This window comes from Centruroides vittatus, unplaced genomic scaffold (genome assembly GCF_030686945.1).
Source record: "Centruroides vittatus isolate TY-2023 unplaced genomic scaffold, ASM3068694v2 contig_359, whole genome shotgun sequence".
Taxonomy (NCBI): domain Eukaryota; kingdom Metazoa; phylum Arthropoda; class Arachnida; order Scorpiones; family Buthidae; genus Centruroides; species Centruroides vittatus.
This window is the reverse complement of record NW_027122182.1, coordinates 1,055,367-1,066,669: the sequence shown is the minus strand read 5'-3', so window position 1 is coordinate 1,066,669 and position 11,303 is coordinate 1,055,367. Positions and strand designations below refer to the sequence as shown.

At 31.3% G+C, this 11,303-nt stretch overlaps 1 protein-coding gene across 1 annotated transcript; it reads left to right on the top strand.

Moving 5' to 3' along the window:
- Positions 1 to 4,231: 4,231 nt before the first annotated feature.
- Positions 4,232 to 10,912, top strand: LOC136974904 (uncharacterized). Its single transcript, XM_067269894.1, has 11 exons — positions 4,232 to 4,369; positions 7,569 to 7,683; positions 7,759 to 7,886; positions 7,969 to 8,068; positions 8,132 to 8,337; positions 8,709 to 8,838; positions 8,910 to 9,040; positions 9,120 to 9,216; positions 9,291 to 9,493; positions 9,567 to 9,687; positions 10,650 to 10,912. The coding sequence occupies exons 1-11, from the start codon at positions 4,333 to 4,335 to the stop codon at positions 10,867 to 10,869; spliced, it is 1,488 nt and encodes a 495-aa protein (XP_067125995.1). The 5' UTR covers positions 4,232 to 4,332; the 3' UTR covers positions 10,870 to 10,912.
- The last annotated feature ends 391 nt before the right edge of the window (positions 10,913 to 11,303 follow it).

Here is an 11,303-nt window from a genome sequence, read left to right as displayed (position 1 = left end):
TCAATTTTCTGTTTGTGTATTCATAAACAAATACCTCATTTAAAAATTCCAAACAAATATTTGTTTGTTAAAGGTTTAAAATATTAATTTACTACATAATTTAAATAAATAATAATTAAAAAGAACATATTTTTAAAAAAGAATTTAAGTTTTAAATGTTTAAATATGCCTATATAAGTATAGTTTATATACATTCCCTGTAAAGGTTAATGGTAGTAAATATACAGTCGAACCGTTAAAAATGGCCACCTCTAAACGGCGATTACTGTATTTTTTAAGGAAACATTTTTGAAATGCATACAAAATAACCTTCAAACAACGGCCCCTCTCTAAACGGCAGCCATTTTTTCAGCCATTGAAATGCTTACAAGATAACCTCTCAACAACGACCACCTCTTATTTTGGAATGCATGCGAGATAATCTTCAAACAACGGCCATTTATTATGTTCCCGACGGTGTCCGTTGTTTAGAGGTTTGACTGTATTACTAAATAAGAATGTTACAAAGAAAAACTAACGAAATTTTGTAAATTTTTAATAGTGTTAATGATTAATAGGCCTATATATATGTGTGTGTATATTTTTTATTATTTGGCTTTCGTCCAGTTAATATATTTGTTTTTTTATATATAAATATATAGAATGTAAGCCAAATAAATAAAGTTTATATTTAAAAATAGAGTTTTTTGTTAATTTTGTAAAATTCTTAGAATTTCTCTTAATATTTGTATGCAAATATTTTTACAAGCGAATTCTTTCCACGTTTCCCTCCCCTCGGTTGTTAACTGCTGTGATTATCTCTTAAACAATAAAAATAATAATAATAATTTAAAAATTCCATAATAAAATTTTAATTTATTTTTTACGCAAAGGATCTAAATTTATTTACAAATTAGAATTTACAAGCCTTCTACCGGCCTAACCATACAGGCGGTTAAGGCGTCAGGCTGTTTAGACAGGCTCTTCGTAAATTACGTTACGTTACGACTGGCTAATCAAAGGAGAAGTTATTCGTAACATCTGTTTGATCGACCAGACGTAACGTAACGTAACGTAAGAAGAGAATGTCTGAATGCAGGTTCATCTTACCTATCTGGAGGACCCGAATTCGAAGCCAGGCGCTGGAAAACATAGGAAACTTTTTGGGGTTGTCTGCGTAGGTTCAGACCCTCGATAGGCTCGAAAAAAAAAGCCTCTTGGTGTTTACAGAAAATTAAAACAAAAGGCATGATTTAGACTTGTGGCTATAACATGTAGGGTGCTTTTCTTCCTAGCCAAATAGGCCTAGTAATGAATTTCGATACCTTATTTGAGGTCCTAGCTTAGGTGTAAGTTCGAGTATGTTTTTTTTAAATACAAATTTAGTCTTTTATGTAAAAAAAGACAAAAATAAAAGTGATTTATTGCTTTGGAGAAGGGATGAAGTACGTTTGTAACTGGTCGATGCTCCTGATTAACGAAATTGCTATTCTAGACAATGATCCGACGATTAAACTTAACGTACTTGTACAAGCAAAACTTGAGAAGTTTACTGTTAATAGTCCACATTAAGAATACCAGACCTTTGACCTATTAAATTTTTAATTAAAAAAACAAAAAAAAAAAAAGAAGAAATTCAGAATATTAGCCTCATACTCTGGCTTGTTTCCATTTACAGCAGCAATTCAACTTAATGTACAAGACAAAAGAGATCAATACATTTATTTATAGTATTGTAAAGGCTTTCAATACTTATAACATTGTAAATAGGGTCTCCGAATGATAGAGATGATCTTCAATTCCTGTCATTTTGTATCTATTGGTGCGTTATCCTATGGGCAAAATGGGCAATTGTCGGGTGCCCCATAAACAAGGGGCCCTAATATATATATATATTTCTAATTATTAAAAATAATTGTTGTTACAAACACATAACTCTAACGAAAATTGGAAATAAACATGAGTATAATAACACACATGAACCTTGATCTAGAGGATAGAATTTCCTCAGCATTCAGTTTAGATTTTTTTCTGATTTAGAAGAATATTTACAGCATACAAATTTAAACTTTAAAGCTCTTATATACAGAGAAATTTAATAGATATCACCCCAAATCCTTTAAAGAAAAACGAATTTTTCTTTTTATAAACTGCGTGTATAGCATAGCAAGGGATTTTTATAATTTACAAAGATAAATGTGCTAAATTTAGGGAATTTTCTGGGATCAAACGTTTGAAAGGGTCATAATGGATGGAAATCCTCCTCTATTCTAAGGGCATTTATATATATTTTTAACGACTCTTCTAGCTATTATTCTATTCTATGTTTATAGTCCATAAACAAAAGCTTGTCCATTTTAGTAATATTTAATAATAGGCTACTTTAGTACACATTTTTATTCTTTACCGAAAATTTTGACAGAGGTTAATGACTTTAAAATTCTTTCGAAGGGCTACGAAACGTGATTTTATATGTTACTAGTTGTAAATACATGATAAATAATATATTAATATGCTTCATAATACGACACAAATGTGCTTACTTATTACGGTACGAAGAGTCATGCAAACTATTCTAACCTAAAAAAACTGAGTTACGAACATATGTAGAGGCCTTCCGACAATTTATAATTCAATAGTTTGATAAAAATGTATTTATTTTTACTGTTACATGTGCCATAAACATGAATAAATCATTATTAAACTTGTGAATGTAGTTGTATTAAGGGAATGCATTTGCGAAATCGACTGAGTCAGCTAACAGGATATAAAATAACGTATTTAGTATATTATGAAGGTAAATTTAAGATTTAATTCACTAATTTAGGATATAATTACCTCGTTAAACACTAGAAAACCGTATAAAAAAAACCTTACAGACCAGCCATTTTTTAATACGAAACTCTTGTGTATTTAAGTATGGAACCGATGATTACACCTAACTAGAAATACTTTTGCTGCTTTAAACTGTAAGTAAAAAGAATGTAGAAAAATTTGAAAGAGATTTTAACGACTGTTGAACCCGCGAAACAAGTTGACGATCAACTAAAATAAAAATAAAAATAAAAAAAACCAACCCGGCAAGTGCAGTGTGTGACCTGCAAAAATACGTCTTACAGTTAACGAGCTTCTAAATCAGTAACGTTCTCTTCTTAACTCGGTTTAAATATAATAAATTAACGTATAAGCATCTACGTTCATAAATGTGCAGGTATTAATTGTTAATTGTGCGGTATTAAGCTCCGAAAACCAAGGAGACCGAAGAGTACAGACAGCTTAACGTACCTATCGCCTGGAGGAGAATTTAACTTGATCCCGCTTAAAATAAAATGCGGCTGAACCTTCCATATTTAATCATTCTAACTTAGGTTACTCCCATTTAATAACCGATTTTTGCGAAGAACTCTCGATGTTTAATGGTTCAACGTATTTAAATGTAATTAAATTAATGTTATAAATAAATAATAACGGCACCGTATATGCTGGTGATGTTATATGCGTTAAACAAATAGTAACAACGCCGTAAAAGAGTAAAATTTAGTCTTGTATTCCCCTTTAATCGTACATTAATGAAGATAAGAGTGAGGTTGCACGTGTTTCGATCTATAAGGGGAATACCAGCAAATCGTACCCTCCTCTCAAGATATATACACGTGTATTTTATAAACAAACCACAAAAATTATTGATATAAACGAGTAGATCTTAATTTTATACCCAAAATGAGAGGTTTTTTCTTACTTCCGTCGTGTTTTGAGCCTCAAAGATGCGAGGTTTATCCTTCATTAATTGGCATATAAACATTTTCTGAATAATTTCTTAGCTTGCCCTCATAAACTAGGCCATTCCTCTACGTTTTTAAGCATTCATAACATTAATTAATATGCTTTAGAATTATTTATGCTAATTCTTTTTTTCTGTATAAACGAAAGAATCGAATGGATTGAAGAGTAGGTCAGCTTTTAAAAAGCTAACAGAATGTGCAAACAAATAAGAAAATACGCCGATTCATGGTAAAATAAATAAGCAAACAAACAAACAATAACCCATAAATTTGTGCTATTTTATGAGAGAATCTTTATAAATATGACAACTTTTCATAATTTGTTTACAACGGTTAATTCGGTTTTTCAGCATTTCCATAAGGTCATTTGACCTCATCCCACTTCTATACAGTTTGCTACACGTCATACCTGTTCTGCCAGCTCCTATGACACCTATGCACGACACCGTCATACCTTACTCGTTACCGAGTATGCGCGTAAACGAGTATTTCTATTGGACAGCCAAGGGTAGTACAAACTCTAGGAAAGTTCAACTGTTTAGATGCGAAGGAAAAATTATTAAACGACGACATGTCTGTTTCTTTTATCGTCCTTCTGCTTATAACAGGTAATTTTTATATATTTAAATGTGTCGTTCTCTTGCTTACATTTTAAAATTGATTATGAACAATTAAAAGTATGGATAAAATAATATCAAAGAGAAAATCGGGGTTAAATTAACTAGGATAGTGACACACCCCAAGTAGGAAGTTTCATTTTTGAAGAGGATAAATTGCTTTAATTTTAGACTTATTCTAAGTGATTTTTTTTTTTACAAAAACGGGTGTTTAGATATGGTATTTAATAATAACTAATTTATATTTTTATATTTTTAAGTGGTTAATTACGTTTTTCTCCGTCGTGGATGAACATTTATCGATTTTTTTTAAAATTTAAATGTGAAGCACGCAAGCTGGCTTTGTTTGTTTTATACGTTTTTATACCGTTTAAAAACATTAAAATTAGTTGTAAAGTATGAAGAATTGATTGTTTTATTTATTTATGGATGATTTAATTACGTTTGTTTAGTGAATAATCGTTTATTGATCCCAGACGTAACCTAGTAGTTTCGACTTTTTGTTTATACATAATATATGGTGGCATCGGATTCGATTTTCTGTTGAATCAATTGGGCGTGTACTGTTGTAATAATGCACGCCATCTTCTGAAATCTCACAGGCCAATGTTGCAATTCATGTTTAATCATGCTTCATTGTTTAATCTTCGTGAGATTTTGCGATCTTTATCCTTCTTCTGGAGGTCAAACCCTTCAAAATATTCAATATCGATTCCGTAAACCCTACAGCCACGATAAAAAACGGCCGTGTTGGAACATATAATATGAAAATTAACTAAAATATTGTTACACAACGCTTCAGGAAGTCCACCCTCTCTCTCTCTCCTGTCGATCTTACAACATAAGTTCTGAAGAAGAGTTAATGAAGTAGTCGTGACTACCGAATAATGGCGTATTGTTTCACATCTGTATTTCGAGAAAACTTAATTAAGTTGTTAAATATTAGTGTAATATTTAAATTTCCATCTACGTGAATGTGGTTAATGCACCAATATCTGAAAGTCGATGGCTCAACAGCTATCTTTCAAGCCTGAGTAACCATGCGTAAACGATATTTGAAGAATAAAAAAAACTAAAAAAATAATAACTTTTCGGGTGCTTTAGAAGGACACGTGAAAACAGAACAATGATTGTTCTTTATATAACCCATAGAGCCTGAGAAAATCGTATTTTTAACGTTATTCTTACCGATATTGGAATTTTTACGTCAGCCTTTAATGCTTAGTGTTTAGTGCCAATGGTGCAAGTTAGTAAAGCTTAAGCTAAAGAGCTGAAGATTATCTCTCTCTAGATTGCAGCAACAATAACCCGGATGTAGTATATAAGCCAGAAATAACAATAAAGGGAGGAGCTTCCTACCTTTCATTCATAGTGTTATGGCAATCGTCATATTGATACATTGAGTATAATAAAAAATCATATACAAACATAGAATTACGTAAACACATATCATTGATAACTGCTTCATATATTTAAATATTGCCCTTTTTTGTATGTACTGTACAATACCTCACCATTGATGTGGTTGCACACTCATAAAAATAATAAAAAAAGTGCTCCAAAATAGTTACAGAGTCAAATAGTTCTGTCAATAAGAGCACTAAATATTATAATTATATTTGCTTTAATAATGGCGTGCTTTACTCACACTTGTGGCTCTAAACTGAAATATAACAGGCCCTTCTTCTCTACCAAAAATACATGTCAGGCCTTAAGCTATAGACTCATAACGCGAGGCCCCCTAACCTGCAGCTTGTTTAGTTTATGTATAAATCTGCTTCTGGTTATATAATATAAAAATAGTAAATTTTATTGAAATTTTATAGACATATTTAAAAATAATATTAATATACTATAGCCTATTTAGCATTAAATTACATAGTAAAATGATGACACTTACTCGAAGCTATAACTAAATAAAATAAAAATTCGGCAATTTTAATTAAGTTAAATAATATAAGATTTGTAATTTTAATTTAAAAAATTCTTTAATTCTTAAGTATAATTAATGGCAAATTCTTACAAAACAATTCTTTTGATGTGTAAGGCGTAAAAAATTCGAAAGTAGAAAACACATATGCTTATATAAAAGAATATATGTATATTCCTAGTACTTGGAAAGCGGTAATTTATTTTGTCGTAACCTTGATTTACCAGTTTGAAATTATCATTCCACAAATACAATATAAAGGTTACTCCAGGAAAATGTCTCTTAATTGTTTTCTTTCATTTTAACGGTTTAATCAACTGTATTTTCATAAATATCAGAATTAATCAGTGGTTTGGGGCCCCCACCAACAGAGGCCCCCAAATCAATCCTTCATAAGAAAATGTCTCCCCCAAAAAGAAAGATGTCTGAAGTCCCCTACTTCAAACTCTCCTGGGTGCTCATGAAGTTATAACGCGCCATTGAAATTAGTATACCAGATCATAAGGTTGGAAGAATACAGGCTCTGTCTACATAAAAAATAGCCTATATTTAGGTTACTACAAAGCGTGAAATGTTTTATTGGGAACAAAACTGACTGTATAATACTGATAATTATTCAAGCTTCGTATTCCTTCGAATTTAACTCGCAATTTTTTTCCATGTTTGCGAATTTAAATTTTGGATGCTAGTAGCTATTAGTATTGATTCTTAAATTTGAAGTATCCTTTATCACTCTTCAAAAGTCTATCCTTAGAAGGGTTGAATGACCAAGGCCTAACCCCCTTGGTCATCCAACCAACAAAATGAGAAAGCCTATCGCTCTGGAGGACCCAAAATCGAATTCCTGTGAAGGACCTCAGGAATTTTTCTTGGGTAGTCTGTCTGAGATATGTTGGACTCCGTCTAGCACCACTGTCACACCGATTGGGAACGTGGCAAACCGCGATAGATATGAAAAAAGAACCCTTTTAATGATTTCCGTGTGGTGAATGTAGAGAACTTCAGGAATTTTTCATGACCAGTCTGTCTCGGCTATGTTGGACTCTGTCCAGCACCACTCAGTCACTCTATTATAAGCTTGACGGAACCCAGATATGGGAAAAGACCCTTTTAGTGCCATTTTTTATTCGCATCGCTTAATGCCTTGGATATTAAAGCCCACGAGCACTAAGATTATTCATGTAAAAAGAATAGAAAAAAACGCTCGTTTAAATTATCTATATTAGATCTATGTATATTTAATAATATAATTTTTTGCAGGTTTTCTAAATGTCAAAGGACAGAGATACGATTCATGTTCGGAATTAAGATCATGCGAACAAAAAATTGATAATTTGATTAGTTCGTCCAGTCGATTACCTTCTTACCAATGCAGGTACATTCGATAAATCACATAACGTTATTTTATCATAGACCTTTAAAATAACGTATAATCAATCAATCATTACAGGGAACTAGTTCAAAATTTCAACTGCATGATAAAATCGATCGGTTGCGTAAGAGAAGAAGATAGACAAAACTACGGTTCGAAGATTCGAAGAGCCAGAGATCAACACAAAACCAGTTGCGACGGCGACGGTAATTTAAATTACAATTTAAAAAACAATTCTTCTATGTGTTATATAACGATTCAGACATGGAGTTACATTTGTTTTCACAGAATGGACGAAAAAAAATAATTGTTTCGATGGCAGCGAAGTCCGTAGATGCGAAGATGGATTTCCAAGACGAGCAATTATTCATAATCGAGATAATTGCAGGTAAATTTTAAATACGCGTATTTAATTAAAAATGATTACGTATTAAAAATATTATTTTTATAGACAATACGATCAGTACTACGAGTGTATGAGGAACGCCATTAGCAGATCGTGCAGAGGAGACGATAACGAATACATACTCATGTACTTATTAGATATGGCTCATGACCTGCCGTGGCAATGTCCTCAGTACTCATCTTCCTATCAGCCAGTCACTTCGTCTCCGTCCTGGCCTTCCAACGGACGAGGTCCATATAATAATAATACTGGTGAATTTAAACTTTTTTATTTAAAGGATGGATTTATATACGAGTATTCCATTGTTGAAACAATATTAATATGACTTAAACAAAGCTTTGTCTTTCATGCTCAACAGGTTGTTTTCTCAGCTGTGTTGTGAACCAGTTCCTCTGTAACTTTATTTTTGTTTTTCTGCTTTTGCTTTTAAGTTCTCATCTTCTTTTATGCATCAGTAAATCTGATAGTAATCATGTTTATCTATATCAGCCATATATATTTTTTTTCGTTTGCATTCTCTCAAGCGAGGAATAAAGCTACCCATTACTTATTTATTGAATATTTACTATTATTATATGTACCGTTTATGTAGTAAATTTTAAATATTATAAACCGTTTACAGGTATTTATAATGAAATTTGCTGTATGAACGAACGGTGTAGCAATGACAGGCTTTATCAATGTCGAGAATCATTGCAAAAGATTATTAACGAGAAAGATGCTTATCCTCGGACTAACAATCCTCAATGCAGGTTTGTGTAATCCTTTAATCACTCGAAAATTAATTTTAGTATGTAAATTACTCGTAAATTATTTCGAACAGAGACAACCTGAACGACTTCAACTGCTACTTTTGGCAAACCTATCATTGTGTGACGAACAGATACGAGAAGAATACACAAGTGTTGAACGATGCTAAAAGAGTCATTGAAAGTAAATGCGATGCCAACGGAGGTACTGGCTTCAAATTTTAATTTTGAACCGAAAATATCATTGTAGTACTGTATATAAAAATATAATTTTACATTTCTAGACTTGCAAAGATCGCAATGCTACACGACTTTGGAAATTAGAGACTGCGACAAGTATATAAGTGATGGAAGATATGGTAGAGGAGAAATAGATTGCGGGTACTTCACGTAATGCGTAATAAATTTATACGTGTATATCTGCTTATTTAATCGATATTTTTTCTATATTTCAGAAAATATAAGCAGTTTTACGATTGTGTCGAACAAAACCTACGCAGAACTAACAGAAATTGCAACAGGAATGATGAATTGCTCTTTCCTTTATATTTAATAAGTAGAGTTAACGATAAAGCTTGGATTTGTTCATATGACAGTCATCAAACTCAGTATCCTTATGGTACCGGTAGTGAGTCGAGTCCATATTATCCAGACGACGGTATGTAATTGAATTATTGTTGTATTTTTTTAATGGATTCTGAATATCTTTGTATATTTTCAAATTTTCATAGACTCTACTTGCGAGGCGATGGTTAGACAGAAGTTTCGACATTGCGAAAATAGAGTAGAGGAAGACGAAGAAGCGGTTAGAAAGATAACAAGCAGTCATGAGAGACATACTAGATCGTGCTGGTAAGTAGACTATATATAATTTTAAGTATTTTACACAATGACGGCCGGATACCAAGGCGTTAACGCATCGGGCTGCCTCTCTGGGGGATCCGCAATCGAATCAAAGTATAATTCACAGATGTATCGGGCTCCGTTCCTTCGACACCCCGTTTCTGGGCCTAGTCAAATCCGCGATTTGTATGGTAAAAAGGAGCTCACAAGAGTTCTTAAACTAGAATTTTTGATTTAAAATATTCAAAAATATATTCTCTAGATTAGAATATATAAAAATAAACTATTACGGAATCGTGGTTTCATGTATTATATTTAGAAAAAAAAAAAAAAAAAAAAAAATAGATTTAAAGAGTTCGCAATGCTTCCATCAATCAGGAAGGATCTTGTTAGCATGTATTAAATATGCAAAACGTGATGCAAAAGAACTCGGACACAGTTTCATACGTTATAATTGTCATATATTATGCTAAAGCGCTTCAACATCATGCGATGATTGTTTTATATTTAACATGATCATAAGTTTTAACCGGTTTTAAGTACGTGAATACAGGTGAATAGTTAATAATTTCATGGGTTCACGAACTGAAAATTTCAAAAGTGGACCGCGACTAAACAATGATTTACTGACTCGACGAGCGTAATTTTATTTTTCTATAAATTAATTTATCACAAAACATCGTTATTTTAAATAATATAAAGTATTATCTAATTAAAATTTTTAAATATTAAATAAATATATTTTAAAATTTCAAATAATAATAAAATCCGACTCGAGGTGGCACCACTTAATGATTTATTCGTTTTTTTTTTTTTTTTTTTTTTTGCGCAGTTTAAATTTGAATAAAAATTTTAATGTTGCCAACTCGAATCACATTTTATTATTCTAAAATTTTTTTTATAAATATATATATATTTTTATTCTAAATCATTTTTCGAATATTTATTAATACTTTTTAATATTTTTATAGTTCGGCTCTGAGATACAGAGAATGCGTTCGAGAAGTCGTAAAGAAACAATGTCGACGCGAAAATAGCATGGTAGTCGACCAATTACTGGGAAGCTCTATTCGTTATAGAATTCAGAGCTGCGACGATGTAAGTTATTCTACATGTTCGGGTGCTCGAACGTTGAGCAATATCATATTCGTGGCCATTGCACTCATCTTTAGCAGAATTTATTTTCAGTGATGACTAAGTAAGAGTTTTCTGTGATTAAAAGTGCCTTAATGTATATGTTGGACATTCGCATTCCTCATTACAATATCCATTCAGTTCTGATACAGAGAACTCCATTTTTTTTAAATTTCTTTTTTTATCATTTCTTTGTACATTAAATTTTCACATTCATTATGAATTTGAAAAAGAAAAAAACCATCGACAAATCTAATAGTTTTATATATGTACACAAATATATATATATATATATATATACTGTAATAGTATTTTAAAGCTTATTTATTCATGAATGTGATTTTTGATTAAATAATTAATGAATATATAATGGAATCATTTAAATTAAAACAGTTTTCAATAAATATTTGAATTTTTTAAATATGTTTTTTTATTGCGTATTTTTTAAAATTAAATATTGCATGTTATATAATATTAGTTGTAAATAATAT